Source organism: Priapulus caudatus, unplaced genomic scaffold, assembly GCF_000485595.1.
Source record: "Priapulus caudatus unplaced genomic scaffold, Priapulus_caudatus-5.0.1 Scaffold79, whole genome shotgun sequence".
Classification (NCBI taxonomy): Eukaryota; Metazoa; Priapulida; class Priapulimorpha; order Priapulimorphida; family Priapulidae; genus Priapulus; species Priapulus caudatus.
In genome coordinates this window covers 487,083-508,003 of record NW_014577140.1, presented here as the reverse complement: position 1 = coordinate 508,003, position 20,921 = coordinate 487,083, and the positions used below count along the sequence as shown (strand labels likewise).

Below are 20,921 nucleotides of genomic sequence, written 5' to 3'. Positions count from 1 at the left end.
ACTAACGACCCAACTCCCAGCATTCGCTTCTTTACCGCACGCGTGTGTAACCGACGAATGCTGGCGTACAAACTAATAATTACAGCACTTTATCTCTTAAAATCTTGTAAAATAGAAAGGGTACCTAAAGTATTGTTGCACCTTTTCAGACTAACCAGGGAGCGGCCATAGCAAGTGAAGTTAAACCTAGCCTCATGTTATTTACATTTTCAAATCTTTCGAATGATTTGTTTCAGTGCGGGGCGCAATCAATCTGACAGAGTAAGTCAGCTGTTACATTAAAACTGATTCACCTGAGGTGCGTACGTGGCACGAGGTGTTTACGCACTTGTTTACAGGTGTGGTGGTGCGCAAACGACTTCGATAGCAGTCTAAGCAACACTGGCAGTTTATCAGGCAGTCGAATCACGAACGAAAGAGATCTTGTTTGAACTCCATCTGACATTTATCGCATCGAAACGAACCAACGATCGAGACGCCAACGTAGACCGCCCCGAAAGCCCCCCGTTGCCGACCCCGCTAGGCGTTCCGCGACTCACAGAGACAGTCTAAGTCTAACGCCGATGTTCTGTATGACGAACACCGGGTGGAGCTTTGTTTCTGTAGAAGCTTCGATCGCGGTGCTCCACATTTCTTTCCACGACGCTTACTAATCTACGCTCACGGGTATTCATAATCCTTCCCCGGCGCGTACCAACTACCTGCTCTAACACACTGCACAGAACCCATACAGAAATGTGGAGTTGTTAGTAAAGTCGATGACGGAATGACGGGCGAACGTGACGAAATCGAAGGCGGGGTACAAGAAATGAATGACATGAAAACAAGAGATGGTATATGAGACGGAATTTGAGTCGTAACGACGGGTAAATTATACAAGATGGAATCGGAGGAGGAACACGAAAAGAAAATCGGAATCGGAATTCCGCGCCGAGACGCGGCACCTACTTTGTCACGCCGGTGAGGTCGAGGGTCACATCGATGAGCTTCTGCTTGAAGAACGCTTCGAGCGCTTCCTCGCCCGCTAGCGCCAACTGGAAGAAGCTGACAGGCCTCAGCTGCCCGCTGACGAAACTCACGCGGACGTTGAGGCAGCCGCACACTAGCGCCGCCATTGCGTCCATGTTCTCGTGGCTCTGCATCTCTGCTGATCGACGGCGGAGAAAGGATGATGCGGGGGAGACACCTTCGGCACCTGAAAGAAAGCCAGACGTCGTGAGCGCAGCTCGCATCGCCATGGTTACGCGCAGGAGATTCTGCCGTGCGGCGGCCATCTTGGTGCGAATGTGTGAGCGAGTTGACACAGATACCGGAGCGACATAGTGTATAGCTAAAAAACAAGCCGATCGATTCATGCACCGCTGCACATTGCAGCGCCGGCCCAAATAGAAAAGAAGTACGTGATTACATGGCGTTCGCTGGCCGGTTATTCACACCTAGTAGCCGGCAATATAACAAAAACCTCGATTCACCACGACTCCATTAATGTACAGCAACACCCTAAACACAGCTGCGCCCGTCACGTGCCTTGTTAATGTAAGTACGTGTGAAAGAGGATTTACACACACAGCGAACATTTTCACGAAACATCAATGCATTTTTATCGATTCTGACATCACCACTCCATTTTTTTTGACATATTTGCGAGTGACGAAGGAGTTAAGTCGAACACGAGGCACCGTAGTTACTAGCAATTCCCCCAGAACACTGAATGACGAGGCATGTGACAAACACTACGACCGACATATTCCCAAGCAACGCAGGAATGAAGTTGAACACGAAGCGCCGTAGCTAGTGATGGGAATCGGTTGGAATTTCATCATCGATCATCAGTTGCACCCAACCGATCGATGATCGAAGATAATCGGTTAAATGCCATTGATTGTGGCTACCAGATCGAGTGCTTAGTCGGTTGCTGCAAACGACTGACTTTCGATTATAATCGATCATCGGGACATCACTAGCCGCAGCTACTAGCAATTCCCTCGGCAGACCGATGGACGCTTATGACGAATATAGGGCGCATATATTAACTTCATCATCCCATGACACGCTCGTTATGAACTCGGCAATATCCCTGCGGTTGCTCGGAGCAACGTAGCCGTCCAATGCAAACCCTGGTAACTCTCTCACTCTCAGCATGTAACTCACCAGGAGAACACGGGGTTTCAAACCAACATACCCCCCCCCTCCATCCAGGAGCTCTGTTACAGCGCGGAGCCCCAAGTCACGTGAGGGCCCCCCCACCCCCACCCCCCCTTCGCCTCATAAATATCACGCGCAACATTCACTCACGTGCACCCGAACAACCAAAGACACACTCGACTACTCCCACTGGTGACAAGCTCTCACTCCGCGTGCACCCGACACAACCAACGACACCACCGACACCCCCACCAGTGACAAGCTCATCACTCAGCGTGCACCCGAGCACAACGCAACGACACCACCGACACCCCCACCAGTGACAAGCTCTCACTCACCACGCACACGAACGTTTACACAGACCAAAATATCAAACGAGCTGCTCACGGCAGCCACGTATATATCTTATGTGCGTGCGTGCGTGCATACGTATGTACAGCAGCTACATATATGCGTGCGTGCATACGTATGTACAGCAGCTACATATGCGTGCGTGCGTGCATACGTATGTACAGCATCTAAATATGCGTGCGTGCGTGCGTGCAAACGTATGTGCAGCATCTACAAATGCGTGCGTGCGTGCGTATGTGCATGTACGTATGTACAGCAGCCCACGTAGCTGTAAGAGTAAATCATGCCTAGATACGTGCGTCCAAACACCACGTCTTCAAGTTCTAATATATAATTATACTCGGCTGTTCCTTGTAGCTACCCAGAGAGACGACCAGTGCAAACCCACGCCGACACAGCGATAGTTACCGTCGTAGCTATGCAGGTATCGCCCATGGCAACGCTCGCTCACGCACTCAGCCCCCTGCGCACGAGGAAGCCATAGCGCAGTACTCACGTCTATCTCGCAGCTTCCCCTCGTTGTTATCCGGCTGAAACCGTAGCAATGCAGCTTCTCTCGCTCTCGAGAAATCCCGACGCAGCAGTACGTAGTGACACGCAGTACGAGTACTTTCTCGCCGACGTCTCTGGTTAACAATGATCGGAAACTAGGAAGGTCTTCTTCGTGCGATTCTGTGAGGCTGTATGCGTGTCCGTGTGTGTTGGTGATGCCTAGATATAACCTACCGAGCGTGAACGGCTGCTGGTGAGCAAACAACAGATCTCTCACTCACTCACGTCGATACTGCTGCCACAGTGCTGCTGCGGTACGTGCCTCGCGGCGCCAGTGCGCATGCGCAGCGGCTGAGCAGCTGATTCTGTTTACCTCCCCCTTTTCCCTCCCTACACCACACCCCTCCTCATCCATCGCCACCAACGAAGAGAGATCTCCACCCACCCAGCGATGATGATTAGCGTAGACTGCCACCACCAGTCGGTTAGGTTTTCTGTGAAGGGGAGTGTGCGCGCATACTGCCTGTATAGTAGATGCACGGCCTTGGTTACGTGGTTACCAACAGCTGTTTGACATTCCTGCTATGATGTCAGGCGATGTCAGTGCTACGCCAGGAAACTCAGAGACAAATAACAACATCAGCAGTGTAAAGTTGTCAACCTAGAGTCATGTGGTTGTCACATTGCTGGCCGACCTTTCAGTCTTTTGAGAAAAGTGTTAAGGATTAGCTGTCACACACCACTGGCGCATTATATCAGACCTAGCAGGTTGACTGTCAGTCACTACAGTTTAGCTTAGGTGCAGCTTTAATTAGTTTAAGCTGAGGTGCAGCTTTAATTAGTTAAGCGTAAGTAAGATTAGGTTTCACAAGTTATGAACACCATTCGCAACTCCGACCAGCCGGCATGAACCGATCAACAGCAATAGCTCTGACCACTTCACACTTAATGATAGCAACAGCCATGAACTAGTTCGGCTATGCTGAATAAACCTCCCAATTTCCCAATTAAGGGTAACAACTGTACATGCATGCCGCTGTGCGTGCATGCGTGCGTGCAACCGTGCGCTGCTTAGCACGCGTACATGTATAATATATTATGCACCACAGATACATTGCCTTTCTTTTATTTATTGAGAACGTCCAGGTCAGATTCCTAGTATCTAGAGGCCCATATCCAGGCCAGCGAGTTGCGGCTGCTTGGGGAGGGTGGGGTTCTATCTACCTATGTACGCGGGATAACGGCTACTTCTGATATCGCTCAAGGCACTCAGCCGCGAACTTTACTGCATTCTCATCACGGAATCATTTCAAGGACAAGCACGCGCGCAATACACACAAGCACGCACGCACGCACGCACGCACGCACGCACGCATACACAAACACACGATTTCCTCCTATTTTTTTCACGTTTGCTTGAGATCGGAACGAAATAATGCCGATTCATTTTTCGAAGAAAATCTGCATATAGGCGTTTCTCCGTTGTCTTACAACCCAACAACTATGCTATGACCTCGAACAAAAAAGTATTGTTTACTCAGCTACCATTCACAGGTTTATCCATGGGTGACCGTGTGGATGGATACCTGTGCGAACCGGCTCACAATATATGGCAAGTACATCGTTATCCACTACCTTTTTTATGGAAACTACTAAATAGCAGATCACCATGACGCATCTTATGATATCTGATCAGATTTAACGAGATCTTAAGACACAATGCAGTTGACCAGTGCCCTGGCGATTTTTCTGACAGCAACAGCGGCGGTGGACAGCCACGGTGGCAATTATATATATATATATATAGATACAGCCATCGTTCCCTCCCCAGTCTACGCCTCCTTTCTCCTCTACCAGAGCTGTTCTTAGCACATCTGTGCCGCACTGCCGCCATACATGTTGCGGGAGGTGATGGCCACCATAAGTTTACACTGTACAGGAAGGAAGCAAAACGAACGGCTGCCTCAAACTTTATTTTTAGCTGAACGAGTTTAGCCCCAGGGTTCCAGTAGCGAAGGGGGCGGACGACCCTAAAACATTTTTCTACACCAATAAAACCGACTGCTGCCTATTTTGCGCGCACACAAAACAATTATGTCATTGCACTCGATAGTGGTGTTATTGCATAATGCTTACACGACTTTGAAATGTATGCAGTAAAATGGGTGTGTTTGCTGTGGAGCGCGACAGTTTCTATATTAAAATACAAGATTCGGGGTGTTCGTGATACTTTTTTAAAATCAAGCTTCTAGAATTTTCTCTGTTGCGTAACATTCAGTTTCTAGACAGCAGGGAACTAATAGTATTATATATCAAAACATGAACTACTTTTACAAAATGTCAAACTACTATAACATTATGTGCTGCTAATGCTTTTAGATATCTTAAGGTTATACTCGAAACGATTAGCAGATGAATGAAATAACTGTAATCTCATTAGCTTTTCAAAATTCCAAGGCTGTGAATACAGTACATACTGACATATTGCTTGACATATATATGTCAAGCAATTGACAAAGAAACTGTTGTTACTGATTCAAATTTTGAATGTCAAAATATTTCTCAACGAAAAGAATAAATATACAAAAAATGTAACACTGTGCTGCCTAGCAATTCATGAATAGATCTATGTAGTATCTGATGTAGTAGCATTCTGAGTAGATGAAAACTTTTCAATTATCCTGCAATCTTAGATTCACTCATTCATGATTAATTGATTATAGAAAGTACAGAAAGTTTGAAATTCTTTACATAACATTGGCAGCAGATTGGATTATAATCAGTTCTAGTGAGTGGGAGTTCTGTTATCATAGTTGAAATCTATGATTTGCATCCAGCATCTTCTCACTCTGTTGTCCGCTTGATGAAGGCAATTTGCCGCTATACATTTCACAAATTTACGTCATTCCTATATAGTTATACCAACATCCTGTTTACATTCATTACAGTTTCGCAAATTAAGAGAGAGCTGAGCAAGAGTGCACAATTAATTCATCAAATGTTAAAGGAAGTATTAGCATCACGAATATTATCAATTTCATGTTAACTCAATTAGAATTCAGTTGTTACACGCACCTGCACTAGTGTAAACAATCCTAAAATTACAATCACTACAAAGTTGCATCCCTAGTTGTAAAATAAGAGTAACTCACAGGCAAATCACACTGATGTTGTACGTTATTTAGTACACAGTGGCTGGAGGTACGGCAGCCGTCGTTCGTTGAAGCCCCTTTTTGGCGTTAGGGTTCTAGCTCATCTAAACTCTCAAATCGTGAATTTATTTCCCAAGGCGTTATTTCGAAATCTGGCGCCACCCGCTGCAATCTTTGTCTCGTTAAGTATGAAAGCGAATGGACTGCCGTACCTCCAGCCTCGAGACATTAAGATACGGCTGCCGTACCCGTAGCCACAGCGTATTTCGTATTGTGATTGTATGCGCGTCTGTGTGTGTGCGTGTATGAGCCACAGTGATACACAATCACGCTGAACAACTGATCGCTGCACAGTCCCTGATGTGCTTTACAGTCTGTGATCGTGTACAGTACAGACCTAATGTACTAGTACTACTACTGCCAATGATTTATACGCCCACAGGCATTAGCAAACAAAAACCCCCGGCAAAAATGGCCCGTGGCGTATACGTATCCGTTGTTGGCAACTACGAGTACGGCTATGTTCGAAAATACCAAACGTGAAGTGACTAACGTTAGAATGCATATTCACGTGTAAGTTTAAATATATGATCCGCGAGACAGTGATGGAATAATTTGATGAAATTCAACAAAAGATTTTCAACATGAGTTGACCCCTTTTGCAAAGTTTTGGCCTTTCAATTTTCATCGGTCATTGTCCGTTGGATAAACATTGAAAGGACACCACCCAAAAACGGGTGGGAGAAATTACTACACTCACCTCAAAGTATTCGTATGTAGTCAGGAGCGAAGTGTTACGTGCTGCATCAATTCCTTAACGTAAAGGATTTCCACTCGATATTATTAGTAACGTTCCTTATCTTCTAATTTTCGTACACAAACTGACGCAAACTGACGCAAACGAAGCGACAAAGACAAATGGTGTCGTACCGTCAGCTGATAGATTAGACTAGTACCCGGTCCCACCTCTCGGCCCATCGAGTAATCGAGGTGGGAGCAAGTACCAGTCTACTAATAGATAAAAACGCTGGCGCCATCTATTGAGTAGTAACCTAGTGAAGACGCAGGATTGGGTCTGGAATTTTTTTCACTCTTGTCCAATTTAATTCGAAATAGCAGGTTTTATTGCCGTAATATAATTATATACTGCTCTAAACTATGATGTTCGAGAAAATAAATACATTATTATTAAAATACGATGAAGAATAGTGTATATCTACAGTACATAAATCTAATCAAACCGACAGCAATACACAAGCAGAGTGGCGCAGTGGAAGCGTGCTGGGCCCATAACCCAGAGGTCGGTAGATCGAAACTACCCTCTGCTAACTGTTTTCGTTTTTTCAGTTCCAATTACTTTACTCGGAACGTTTTTAAATATATATGCGTACATAGGAACGTATGCAACCATTTTATTATTTGTTATGCTCTTCTTACTGCATACTTTCAATCTTATTTTGCATAAAATAAACACTTTGCCTTTTGGAGGTAAAGGCACAGGGAATGCAGTGATTCTTGCACTCTAGCAACATAGCAATATTTTTCCAGCAAACTATTGCTGCAGTAGGTCATCTCTTTGCAAGCTACAAAATTTATTGTATATATACATCTGCTGTGCATATAGTGTCATGAATAAATTATTGTATCGTTATAATATCTCGACAAAAAATATCAAAAAGTAGAATGCAAAATATATTGTGATTTTATTTACAGATATAATCAAAGCAGCACCAATGTGTAAAATCTAGTTCTTACAGAAATAGATATACCTATTTTTATCCCTTACATTAAAAAATATTTTCCATATTGTAATTTTTCATATTTTCTGACCAAAAAATCAGTGTGAAACAGTCAAGTCAAAGTAACCTTTCTAAGGCTTAGTAAACATATGCCACCACTGTGTGTAAGACACTGGCAGTATTGTTAGCATTATGGAAATATTATAAAGTTTTACTATGCCCTAGATCTACAGAGAATACTGAAAATCATTATCATGTTATAAAAATACTTTATATCTCACTCACGAAGGCAGTTCACCTTGCAGTATTTTTACCAAGACGTCAGTATCGATGCAGCCTCCAGTTACAATGCACACTATGTTGCCTTTTCCTGCCATGCCTGTCATGGCGGCTGCTACAGATGCCGCCCCAGCTCCTTCGGCGACCACATGACTGTTTTCAACCAGTAAGCGCAGAGCAACTGCGACTTCCTTTGGTGAAACAACTATGGAGTCTTTCACAACCTTCCTGACTTCTCGAAATATCTCCTCTGAAACGGTTCGACTTCCGATTCCTAAAAGGAAAAAGCACATTTGCATGCTAATATTTATGACCAGTCTGAATGAACATGATAACAACAGACATGACACACATCCACAATATGACTTTAACATTGAAATTATAATGTCATTATATTATAATTAATAATTAATTTGATATTTAAAATTTAATCATAATAATTAAAGTATTTAATAAATTTCTGTCGTATTTTAATATTTTCTCTCAATACATATTTTTTCATGTTCTGTTATATCAGTATAAGGACATTGCATTACGATCCTGCTGTTAACTAAGCAAGCAGACAGCATACCATCTACGAAGCTGTGATGGCAGTCGATGAAAACAGTGTTCCCTTCAGAAAGGGAAGCCTTCAGTGGAGCAGCACCCTCCACCTCTGCAGCATAGATTTGCACCTCCGGCTTTCTGTGCTTAACGGCTGTCGAAATGCCGTGGGTAAGGCCTCCGCCACCGAATGGTATCACAATAGAATCCACCTCAGGAAGCGTGTCCAAGATCTCCAGACCAATAACACCATTACCTGAATATAATGAGACATTTTGCATTGAACAAATCAGAAATGAAAACAGATCTCAAGTTGAGATTAACAGGTTTTAGAATAAGGGTGGAATACTGCTGCATGGCTGGCAACAACTGTACATGATATTGCTCAATGTATGCGCTTACCTGCTATGCAGTCAGTTGCAAAAGAGGGGTGAATGAAGGTACCAGTCACACGTTCACATAAATTTCCATCGAAAATGATTCCCATCCATTCTTCCAACGAAACCTGGGAAGCATGTACACAGTAACAGTGTGTTAGCCAGAGACCCGTCTACCCGTCTTTTGGACGACCTATTCTTGGACGAGACGGAGATGAAATTTGATAGAGACATGAGGGTGGCCCAATTTTATATATTATACACCTTATAGTTATATAACTGACAACAGTGCTTATAAGAATATAAAATAATGTATCAGATTCCTGTCTTTTTGGTATTTCAGACTACATTTCCTCCATTTTAAGGTAAGGCCCTCCCCCTAGGGCGCTTCGCACCCGCAGCATCCTCGCTTCGCTCAGATGGTGAGACTCCCTGACTTTTTTTTTCGTGGCTAACACCCTGCACAGTAGTACTCAGTCAGTGGACAGCAGACATAGAAGAGAGTAAAGTGCAGAGTATACTCAATTATGACCAAAACAATGATATGATCTGTATTTAAGGTTATTACTATTGTAAGATATGTGTTAAGCCCACGTGCTAATGCAAGAATAACAAAAAGTTGATACCGGTACCCTAATAACTTCAACTCCGAGGTCTATCGCTGGTTGGATTTTCGCAGCTGGTGCAGAATGGGGTACCACAACCTTGCATGGAATCTTTTCCTGGGAACATGCCCATGCAAGTCCTAAATTAAAACAGCTATAAAATCATGATGACATTAAAAAAATAGATAAAATAAACATTTTAATTATTATTTCTCAAACAATTATAACTATTTAAGTTCATTGCAAAAATTGCCAGTTTTTGTCAAGTACATATATATGTAGATACAATAATGTAACCCAAACCCAGAGAGGATAGGGTGAAACCTATCCTCTCTGGGTTTGGGTTACATTATTGTATCTAATATATATGTAGCTCCTACCTCGAGCAAAATTGCCTTTGCTAGCTGTCCAAACACCTTCTCTCTTTTGCTCAGGTGTAAGCTTGCATATGGCATTGATTGCCCCACGCAATTTAAATGAGCCGATCGCTTGTAGGTTTTCAAGTTTTAGGTAAATCTAGATAAAGGTAATTAATACACCTGTCAAATTGTATCAATATAAAAACATTCTCTATAATCAGGCACTGTTTTCTTAGACTGCATGGGGCAAACTGTCTTGCAAAATATCATGAACAAAAAATCACCGATGCAGATGTACGGATATTGGTGGGCCATAAATCATAATGTAAAGCGAATGAAGGCAGATTATTGTTAACCATAGAGTAGGGGCTGTATAATTTTTATTATCTGATTCTACTCTAGGCTGGCCTATACTACAGATAGCTAGAGTAGCCTCAGCATTTCAATGCCATTATGCCACAAACTACTGTATTGGTACACTACTGACTGCACTGTACCTTTGTGTCAGGTATGTTTACATTCAGTAACATCAATGGACTTGGGTTTACCAGGGCATGATAACGGTCTTGGGCACTAACAATAGCTGAATATGTTAACGGCTCCATATAGATGATGAAACAATTTCCCTAAGCAAAACTAACGAAACTCCCAGTACCTACCGTACTAGAGGTAGAGGACTGTGTTCCTAAGCCACTTCTAAGCAAAGATTCTAGAGTGCCGTAGGCTATCCGTTCACTCTACGATCTTTGCTTCTAAGTTCTACTGACAGTGATTCTACGAGTGAGTAAAAACGGTTTTTTATTCACTCGTTGAATCTATAATAAACCATGTGTGCACATTAGATATGGATGAGGTCCTTTGCACTAATAACGTTGTACTGCATCGTACATACTGAGTATGACAGAAATAATATACTAGTTTGATATTAGCATGATAAAGATCTCTCTCATTTTCAAGCATAGTTTCTGTGGTCCCTGCCATATCCTGCCACATGGTGTCGCTGATGCGAATAAATAAATTTTCTATCGCAAGGTGTCGCTGAATCGGTCACGGTGATCGTCGATTTTTACGAGTTTTTGGGAGATCGTATCATATAACCATAGATATAACGTATTTGTCATCAATCAGGCACTTACGGAAACTCAACTAAAATGTCGATCACAGCGGACTCTCTCAAAGATAAGCTTAGCAAAGAACTAGAACCAACATATATTGTGAGTTACGTTATGCTGATTAATTAATAAATTGAATGAAAACAAAATGTGTTTTTATTCAATGCCGAGTGATCAGATCATTATGAATATGATCACGATCATCAGACATCACGATCTATGGAGTAGTTTCTTACTTATTTTTATATATTTGATTAGACTAGTATTGAAGTAATTATCAAGGAACACATCCAAAACATAGGGTAGGCCTATACGGCTATAGCTTACAATCTACATTACAATCCGCACCGCCTAAAACAACAACCAGTTCTCTTCTACTTCTTTACCCCAAGTTCTGCTGAGGGAGTCTATGTACCCCAGGGTACCGCCGGAATGTACCCTGGGTACCGACTGGTATACCGGAACGTACTCTGGTACCAGAGCATATAAATCTACGTGATTAATATGCTCTGCTGGTACTATCTAATATGCCGGACCGTACCTCACCTTCTCCACTAACGAGTCTAGGGAGTCGCCTACGCCTACTCCCTAATCCTAACCCTAACCATATCAGATAGTTACCAGGGTACGTTCTGGCAGTACCCTGGGGGATCGACATAGACCCTATGAGCCCAAGGCCTGCTATACTTATAGTGCTAGAGCTAGAATGTTTATTTGTTATTGAGTCATGTAAATAAATCCGTTCTAAATTTAATCATGGAAGTTTAAACGTGGAAAGGCTTGTGAGAAACCATGTAAAATGTGATGTATTTACTATTATCCACCATGTCCCTATTGTTAATCTCTTGTAGAATGTTGAGGATACATCACCAAACCACTGCGGTGCAGCATTTGAACTGGTCATTGTCTCTAACAAATTTGAAGGAAAGCCTCTACTGCAGCGACACAGGTAAGGACATAGACTACCATACTAAACTGTATACCGTGCAAGTTTTCTGTTACACTCCCACATTCCTGTTGGTTACCATCAACTTGTAAGCAATATCTCATGGGCAGTTTATAGGCATAGTTTGAGTAAGCTTAGTCAAACAAGTGATATCAGAGTATGAATATATGTTTATTATATGTACGTATTTGTGTATGTGTAAATTTATGGTTAAAAATAGTCAACATTTGGAATTTTACATGGATTTTGCCTAATTCATAATGGAGTTGAGTAAATAAAATCGAACATTATAATTCTTCCTGTCAAGGTTGGTAAACACATGTCTGGCAGAGGAACTCAAAACGATCCACGCCTTCTCTCAGAAGACCTACACGCCGGAACAGTGGCAGAAACAGCAGTCTGCTTAACCCCTAGATTTACGTGTACACACACTAAGTAGCAAATGACCCTGGTTGCAGAACTATCCTTTAATCTATAGCTTTATATATCAATCACAAATTCCTCAAATTTTTTTACCAGGGTCATGTGCTGGTCACCTAGACATTGTTTGTGTGGATTAGTTTAAATGTGGTTTATGGTTAGCTGTGAAGCAATTGTGTGGCAGTTTTTATGTAAATGATATGTCAATCTTATACTGCAATACATTAGCCCTTTCCATTTTGATAAGCTAATAAAGCTGTGTTATTAGTAGCAAATTATGGCAGCACATATTTTTTATTGTTCTATTATAGACAAGATATGGTCCCTGGTGTAACTGTGAATAATTAAAAACAAATGTATTATTTTTGTAAACACAACAGTTTTATTTACACTTGGATGATTGCTGCACTACATGGTACCTACAACCAAAATGATTTTTTGTACTGCACCTCCTAACAGTTACTTAGCAGTTCATTAGCAAAACACAAAAAACAGACTCGTACTGTTAACTTTGTTTGCAAAAATGGTAAAAATACTCTTGCTGGAAACCTTCGTTTAGACATTTTCTCACCACTAGATGGAGTCACCTTATTACCTACAAGTCCTTGATGGTTAACAGCTCATACTCACTTATCTCGCTTACTTATAAAACTTAACAACCTAAACAATTACCAAACAATATTCAAGCTGTGTCCATAAAAGTGCCTACTAAACTGACCCAATTTTTATATTCATTAAATAAATAAGCACCCATTTGACAAGCATGTCTAACTCAAGAGCGCATCGTTTCTGTTATGGTTTGTTTATATGGAGACTAAGACAGTACGTCAAAATCGGGCACCAAGTAGGCACGTATGACGCATCACAGACACATACGACGCCATCTGTGTTTATCTGTAGAGGTGGTCAGCCTGAAGGTTTGCGGCAATCTCCGGCTCCCATTTGTCACCATTGCTCAGGAGCTTCTCCTTGTTGTACAGCATCTCCTCTCTCGTCTCCGTCGAAAATTCAAAGTTGGGGCCCTGCCGGGAAAAACTTACTCAGTTACTTGCCTCAAAAATATTATTGTTATAATAAATAGGCCATAAATTACCAGAGTTACCTTTTAACCTCTGATACCTTTTTTTGTATTGGATTATTATTGACTCTGAGAATATTTTTATTGTTATTAATTAAATCACATTGGTCTTCATTATGTTTGTTGGTTTGCTGCCTTACCGGACAACTTTTAAATCAGCATACCACAGAATAGCATATTCTGAACAACATATCCCCTATGCATGAATCACTGATCTACATATATGATAACTGAATAACTCATTATAAGAATTACATTACACCAGTTGGTCACCAAACTGGTCAGCCCAAGTTTAATTATCAGCAGTGGTTAACAGTAAGGATGTTGAACACTGTTTCAATGCATTTTTGTTAAATTACCATGCTTATAACCATTTCTTAGCTGACCAATATGGCCACCAATCGACATCTTCTGCTAGCACTGCTGTCATAGTACAATGCACTACCCACTTATTATATATAGATCAATGGCATGGACTGCATGTCATTACCAAGTTATTATCCAGAAGGAGCACTCACGTCGCGACCCCTGCCAGGTTTCCCACCTGCGTATCCTTCTACCACACTACACTACACCCAGTTATTATCTATAGACCATTGGCACGAACCACACGCCGTGCACAGCAGCTCGTTACCTCGACGATGGCGTCGACCGGACAAGCTTCCTGACAGAATCCACAGTAGATGCACTTGCTCATGTCGATGTCATAGCGCGTCGTGCGTCGACTGCCGTCCTCTCTCGGCTCCGCCTCGATCGTAATCGCCTGCGGAGGAAGTCGATCCGACGATTACTCACACAACCTGTGCAGTCGTTGCCGGTGCTTCTAACAGCTTTTCATATGTCGAGTGCTCACACGTGACCAATCAAAATTGTCGGAGAGCGGTGTGGTGTTTATAGTGGTTCCTTTGTAAGATGACATCCTGGTAATTGCCCAGGAGTAAAGATGGGTATTGAGGTACAGATCCACAATTCTTTATCCAAAACCCTTGAACCAGATCTGAATTCGGGAGTCACAAATCTTCACATACTGGTATTTCAGTAGCAAACCTTATGAATAACCGCACTGAGTGGGATAAATAAAGACTCTGAAGTATGATAGTATATATATAGTATCAGGAGTGTATCAAACAGGAGTAGAGCACCCTAAAAAACCGCAAATTCAACATTTAGTACCTTAGTCTACCTATGATTTATTGTGTTTACCGTCGATAAACTTGAGGCTCAGTATTGCCTTAATCATTAAACTTTATCCGTGTCAAATCGTTGGCTCATAAAAATGACAAATCCGGAGATAATCGGTTCAAACGTACAATGTGGTTTATATCATTTACATCGCTTTGTTTTGATCTGTTAAACCGAAACATAAGAACAATGCTTTTGAAAGCCCTCTATCGTTTAGCAATGCAAACATAGCAAAGAAGCTAGCGAGGTTTGCTAGGATTTCGGAAAGTTAAACACGACGTGTGTGTATATGATACTATTACATTAGAAATAAAAAAATTTCACATGTTTAGTATTTCTATCCATTTGTATTTGTTCTTAAAATATTGCTTCATAACATGTAATTACTTGTCATCGGACAGGCCATAATCACAACAAGGCGTGTTTAACTTTCCAAAATCCCTAGCAAACCTCGCTAGTTCTTTGCTATGTTTGCATTGCTAAACGATAGAGGGCTTTCAAAAGCATTGTTCTTATGTTTCGGTTTACAGATCAAAACAAAGCGATGTAAATTGATAAAACCACATTGTACGTTTGAACCGATATCTCCGGATTTGTCATTTTTATGAGACCAAACGATAAGACACGGATAAAGTTTAATGATTAAGGCAATACTTGAGCTCAAGTTATCGAGGTAACACAATAAATCATAGTAGACTAAGGCTACTAAATGTTGAATTTTGCCGGTTTTGCGTGCCCTTACTCCTTTTGATACACTCCCTGAATAGTATTACAGTTTAGTTTTCATATTTTACACACAAATGATGCTCTCCCCAAAAAAAACTTCCTGCTTTCAGAGCTTTTCGACTTTTCGGAATTGCAGATAATGAATTGTGGACCAGTATGTGTAACTTTTCAGTCGGCAGAGCTGTGCATCTTACCACAGCTCTCGAGTGACCGATAAGATTTATGCTGTTCCTCTATTCCCAAGCAGTAAGATTGTCACTTGCCAATCTCCTGTCCCCAAGCTAGAGGAGTTTACCACGTCATGGTAAGCTTTAACCTCAATCGTTCCCAACTTCCTTTAACCTCCTGCCCACCCCACTCAAAAAGTTGGATGGCAATACCTCCTAGTGGCAATCGAAACAATAGAAACATAAAACATGGGCGGCGAGCCTATGGCTGCCGAACCTGATCAACGCTAACGATAACGAGATGTCGCGCGCTTGCACCTGTGCGGGGCAGATGGCTTCACAGAGCTTGCATGCGATGCATCGTTCCTCGCCGGACGGATAGCGGCGTAGCGCGTGCTCGCCCCTGAAGCGTGGACTCAGTGGTCCCTTCTCAAACGGGTAGTTGATCGTCGCTGGCTCCTTGAACAAGTGACCAAGCACGACGCCAGCACCTAGAGAGTCGGACACGGGGTATAAAACCAGTTTGAGCCTGGTAGTATGTACTGACTTCAGTGTCTTACCTACGCCTCTAATTATAGACACTTAACAATAACAACTATATTATTGTATATACCATACTGATCATATTTGCCATAATATATAGTATCAGTTCTTCTGAGCGCAAATTATCAAAGAAGGTAATGGCCAGTTTGGGGGAAAAAACGCCCGCATTATGGATTCAAATAAACAGGATGTATTCATATAGCTTATAGGATATAGATACAGTGATACTAATTACAGTACAATACAGGAAAGCATGTTTGCACAACGGGATGTCTAAATTGACAACGCGCGCCTGCCGCCACTGTGCCTCCTATGTATAAGAACCCTGTATAAATATATATTCTCCAAGGCACTTATTAGCCCTGGCGGCCCGCCCAGGCTATCGTCGAGCTCCGCCATATTCTAAAATGCACCCGCCCACGCTCAAATATCATAAGCGCCATGCTTAAGTGTATACACAACAAGGTTCAAGACAATAATTATTTAAAATACACGTTGGTCTCGATGCTATGCGTACGGCATCCACACACAAGTACAAAACAGTCCTCCCTATCCCTCAACCTAAACACTAGCTCTCAATCCGAAACTCGGCTATTTGATACGCAGCTTGTTATAGTACAAAAACACTAATGCTATGGTTGCATAACCTTGTTGCCTTTTCTATATTTGACTGAACTGACAATCAACAGCCAACCTGAGTGTAGGCTATGCTAGGCACATAATGTTCACGTTTCAATACCTTCAAATACTGAGTGTTTTCCAAGCTCATAAGCTAATAATTATTTTAAATTTTCCGATGGCTTTGCCCATGCAAAACAAACATTTCACCACACATGCAGTGCTTCAAATTTACACACAGAGTGTCCCAGATTGCATCTCAGAGCTTCTACAATTCAAAAAATTTTCGGGGGGCATGCCCCCGGACCACCCTAGCAGTGAGTAGCACCCCCATGCTATAATTTAAAAGCTTGGAGAACCCTGTATATATATATGCCCATGTAATCATTGTCAAAGTGGTGCTCAATAAACATCTTTTAGCTATTTAGCTATTTAAATGTGACCATCAGATTTACAATAACTGACAAAGTCGGCATTTTTGCAGGTTTAACAGGTTATATTACTAAAGAGTACATGTAACCTGCTGTAAAGTTAAACAGGTTAGAATTATGACACAAAAGGATAGGCAAAATGAAAAGAACGCACCTCTCACAAGCTCAGTGATGAACACTGTCCCTGCAGCCCTGTCTGTGATGTCTTTCCAGTCCATGCTAGGATCACCGGGGTTAACTTGAACTAGTTAAACAAGACCTAGATTTACATGTATGTATGTGCAAAATTAACTAATATACACAGCTGCATTATGATAATGATATATTTAACAATCACCCTAATACAGCCTTGTATAAGATGAAGTTCATGTGAAAAAATACATGTATAAACCATTACTGAAGATTTAGATCAATAATTAAATGATAAATTTCAACATTGCAAAAATTACTTTACAAGTGGAGAACTTGAGTGCTGAGCAGGTTCGTTGCTGCATTATGCATATGAGTCAATGATCGTTTGAAATTTACTCAAGCCAATAGCTCGCCGATTCCAATCAATGACTTCGTGATAACAATATCCAGCTCTGAACACTCCTTCAGGTTTACTATTTGACACGCAGCCAACTTACTGTAGTTTGTTCCACTTCTAGATTGTGTGACAGCAGCCGGTCTTGCAAGATGCATCAGAAGGGAACTGCCTATAATTAGATATGAGACGTCAGTTAGATATAAATATACAAAGGCTACACATGCAGCGTTTGCGACGTCTTGGCTACTTTCTTTGTGAGGTTAGCGGATTTAACATTTAAAAATTGGCTGCTTCTCCACTAGTTTTTGTTTCAAATCGAACTGTATTATCATGTATAGTCTAGAAAATATAATCTGTGTTACATATAAACTGTATATATCGAAATAAAACTGTATAGATTTTTTTAAAGGCCACGGGTTATTATTATCATTCACCCTCTATCATAATTACAGTCATATCATTAGCACGGCAATTACTAACTAAGTGACAGCTTTTATTTGCGACAATTACAACAGTCAACACCTTGACATACACTGATAGTGATATACAGTCACAGTTAGTTAGTTACAATCATAATGTCAAGGATTTTGAAAGTTGCACTTTTTCAACTTTGACCAAGTTGTAGTATGCGATCATGGGTACAAACCATAGACATCACAAGATTACACGAGTTTAAAAATACAATTAGTAGCAAAATATAAAACGTATAATGATCTGTTTGTGATTGTATACTATAATTTATAAATTATAGAGGAATTCACCCGATTTCGATGCTCGCCATAGCGCTGCCATGTTTACTCGATTTCTTGGGAGTATCGAACTGTATCGTTGATATCTGAGTTCTCCGTTATTTATTCAGCACCCCCACATTAATTTATTAACTGTGATTACTCAAATTTAAAAGACAATTAGAATTAGAAAAATATTTCCATGCATATTTTGATTATTTATTATGCATTATGGGTTAAATAGGCAATACAATGCGATACGAATAAAATGAATGTTAACCTAAAACACGCATATATTGTCTTATATAAGCGAAAATGTTAATAACAGATAGCGATAAAATTATTAGTAAATAAAATTCTTGTTTATTAGCTATTTTTGGAAAATAGATTATACAGTCGTACAACATTTCGCCACTTCTGGAAGGTACCAGTATACTTCCGGAACATGAAATCCTTACGGAAATTTTATGGACTTTGACTCTGATCACCTGAAATTTACGTGATTGTAGCTTATAATTAATAGGACACCATGATTATAAAAGAATAGTAAGTTAAATAATTGTCATTAATGTTAAACCACTAAAATATTTTGTAAGTTACTCCCTATAACGGTAGTTTTAGTTGAAGTGAAAATATCGAATAATCGATTCACTCGGGCAAGTTGCGAAAGTCCAATAGGCTAACACAGGCACTTGCCGCTTGGAACGTCTCAAAAAAAAGAAGGTAAATAAACACGAAATGTATTTACTACCAAAGTCTTAATGTTTCTCTACTCCATTTCGCCTATAATCACCTGTAAATGCCGGTCAAATGCTCATCTGCAACACACAAGTACACCACACGCTAGCCTATACTCCTATAGTACTGCTGAGAGGGTCTATGTCCCCCAGGTAGCTCTAGTACTATAGCCCGCGTATAGTGACTGCGGCAGTCACTGTATGCGGGCTATAGTACTAGAGCTATCTCCCAGGGTACTGCCGGAACGTACCCTGGATACGGTCCGGTATACCGGAACGTACCCTGGTACTATCTAATATGCCGGTCCGTACTTTGTCTACTCCACTAACAAGTCTAGGGAGTCGCCTACGCCTACTCCCTAACCCTAACCCTAACCATATCAAATAGTTACCAGGGTACGTTCTGGCAGTACCCTGAGTTACATAGACCCTATGAGCTCTAGTACTATAGAGTATACCGGTAGTATAGCCCGCGTACAGTTGCCGCAGGGCTATAGAACATTTTATGCCAGGTTTCGTAACTGCACCTGTCCCCCAATGCTTCCACGAAAAATGGCTCACAAAACGCAAAATGATCGGGCTTTTTAACACTTATTTGTCTACAGGGACATCTCACCTATCTTTTTGAACACTCTACAACTTTACACCATGTATTTATGCGTTTCGTTTTTCAAATGATGTTGTGTACATGCGTGACGTCACCCGAAATGTAATAGGCTGTGTTGTGGAAAGTGTTCAAAAAGATAGGTGAGATGTCCATGTAGATAAACAAGTGTTAAAAAGCCCGATCATTTTGCGTTTTGTTGTTAAATGTTCTATAGCCCTGCGGCACCTTACGCAGGCTATAGTACTAGAGCTAACCGCACGCTAGCTGCTCCACACTGACACATAAATATATAGCAAATAGGAAAGCGTGCTGCCAAAATTCGCTCGACGCTCGCTTGATTTCACACGAATAGATCACAAACATTCAACCATTCTACTCCATCTTTGTTTCTATTTGAAGGGCAGTGTTCACTTGTTATAAAAACATACTGTCTGTGTTCGTAACCGAGCTGTGTCACGCGAAATCACACAAATCCTGACGAAATTCTTGCATTCTCTCCCGTTGCGCAGTTTATGTAAATGGCTGCAAGTGCAAGTACAGGGCTATAGGCGGCGCACTGCATTTTGGGAAACTACCACACTGCTTTCCAACTCCCGTACGAACCTCGTTAAAGCCGCCAGTGGAGCGTTGCAATAATGCGGCGCAAAAATGAGGTCACGAAGAGCGCCGGTGGGTGTTTCCTGATTCCGACAGCCATTTACATAAACTGCGCAACGGGAGCGAATGTGAGAATTTCGTCAGGCTTTGTGTGATTTCGCGTGACACAGCTTGGTTACGAACACAGACAGTATGTTTTTAGAACAAGTGAACACTGCCCTTCAAATAGCAGCAAAGATGGAGTAGAATGGTTGAATGTTTGTGGTGTATTCGTGTAAAATCAAGCGAGCGGCGAGCGAATTTTGGCAGCATGCTTTCCTACCTGCTATATATTTATGTGTCAGTGTGCAGCAGCTAGCGTGCGGTTAGCTCTAGTACTATAGCCTGTGTAAGGTGCCGCAGGGCTATAGAACATTTAACAACAAAACGCAAAATGATCGGGCTTTTTAACACTTGTT

The 20,921-nt window shown here is 41.6% G+C and overlaps 5 protein-coding genes and 1 non-coding gene across 9 annotated transcripts in view; 3 read left to right on the top strand and 3 right to left on the bottom strand.

Moving 5' to 3' along the window:
* Nucleotides 1-3,143, bottom strand: part of LOC106821619 — a 21,360-nt gene extending 18,217 nt beyond the window's left edge. The window contains exons 1-2 of the mRNA XM_014826510.1: nucleotides 2,993-3,143; nucleotides 949-1,195 (exon numbers count right to left, since the gene is read on the bottom strand). Of these exons, the coding sequence (XP_014681996.1) occupies nucleotides 949-1,142 (194 nt within the window). The 5' untranslated portion in view covers nucleotides 1,143-1,195; nucleotides 2,993-3,143. The remainder of the gene's footprint in view (nucleotides 1-948; nucleotides 1,196-2,992) is intronic.
* Nucleotides 3,144-7,396: 4,253 nt separating this feature from the next.
* On the top strand, nucleotides 7,397-7,468 carry Trnam-cau. The gene has a single exon. It is a non-coding gene; the product is annotated as a tRNA-Met (tRNA).
* Nucleotides 7,469-7,824: 356 nt separating this feature from the next.
* On the bottom strand, nucleotides 7,825-11,060 carry LOC106821616 (L-threonine ammonia-lyase-like). 3 transcript variants are annotated; one of them, XM_014826505.1, is made up of 7 exons: nucleotides 10,958-11,060; nucleotides 10,540-10,668; nucleotides 10,064-10,199; nucleotides 9,705-9,823; nucleotides 9,104-9,206; nucleotides 8,730-8,957; nucleotides 7,825-8,432 (listed from the first exon to the last, which is right to left on the bottom strand). In XM_014826505.1, the coding sequence occupies exons 1-7, from the start codon at nucleotides 11,033-11,035 to the stop codon at nucleotides 8,161-8,163; spliced, it is 1,065 nt and encodes a 354-aa protein (XP_014681991.1). In that variant the 5' UTR covers nucleotides 11,036-11,060; the 3' UTR covers nucleotides 7,825-8,160. The 3 variants fall into 3 exon arrangements, with proteins under 3 accessions (XP_014681991.1, XP_014681992.1, XP_014681993.1); XM_014826506.1 differs by having other exon boundaries at nucleotides 9,711-9,823; XM_014826507.1 differs by lacking the exon at nucleotides 10,540-10,668.
* Nucleotides 11,061-11,070: 10 nt separating this feature from the next.
* LOC106821618 (bolA-like protein 2) lies at nucleotides 11,071-12,798 on the top strand. The gene is made up of 3 exons (XM_014826509.1): nucleotides 11,071-11,256; nucleotides 12,006-12,103; nucleotides 12,408-12,798. The coding sequence occupies exons 1-3, from the start codon at nucleotides 11,194-11,196 to the stop codon at nucleotides 12,505-12,507; spliced, it is 261 nt and encodes an 86-aa protein (XP_014681995.1). The 5' UTR covers nucleotides 11,071-11,193; the 3' UTR covers nucleotides 12,508-12,798.
* An 81-nt stretch (nucleotides 12,799-12,879) lies between these two features.
* Nucleotides 12,880-18,636, bottom strand: LOC106821617 (NADH-ubiquinone oxidoreductase subunit 8-like). Its single transcript, XM_014826508.1, has 6 exons — nucleotides 18,556-18,636; nucleotides 17,895-17,963; nucleotides 17,420-17,509; nucleotides 15,992-16,164; nucleotides 14,233-14,361; nucleotides 12,880-13,542 (listed from the first exon to the last, which is right to left on the bottom strand). The coding sequence occupies exons 1-6, from the start codon at nucleotides 18,584-18,586 to the stop codon at nucleotides 13,411-13,413; spliced, it is 624 nt and encodes a 207-aa protein (XP_014681994.1). The 5' UTR covers nucleotides 18,587-18,636; the 3' UTR covers nucleotides 12,880-13,410.
* A 339-nt stretch (nucleotides 18,637-18,975) lies between these two features.
* The window catches only part of LOC106821608 (phosphatidylinositol transfer protein alpha isoform-like), a 9,573-nt gene continuing 7,627 nt past the window's right edge, over nucleotides 18,976-20,921 (top strand). For both annotated transcript variants that reach the window (XM_014826492.1, XM_014826491.1), the window contains exon 1: nucleotides 18,976-19,068. In XM_014826492.1, the coding sequence (XP_014681978.1) occupies nucleotides 19,052-19,068 (17 nt within the window). In that variant the 5' untranslated portion in view covers nucleotides 18,976-19,051. The remainder of the gene's footprint in view (nucleotides 19,069-20,921) is intronic.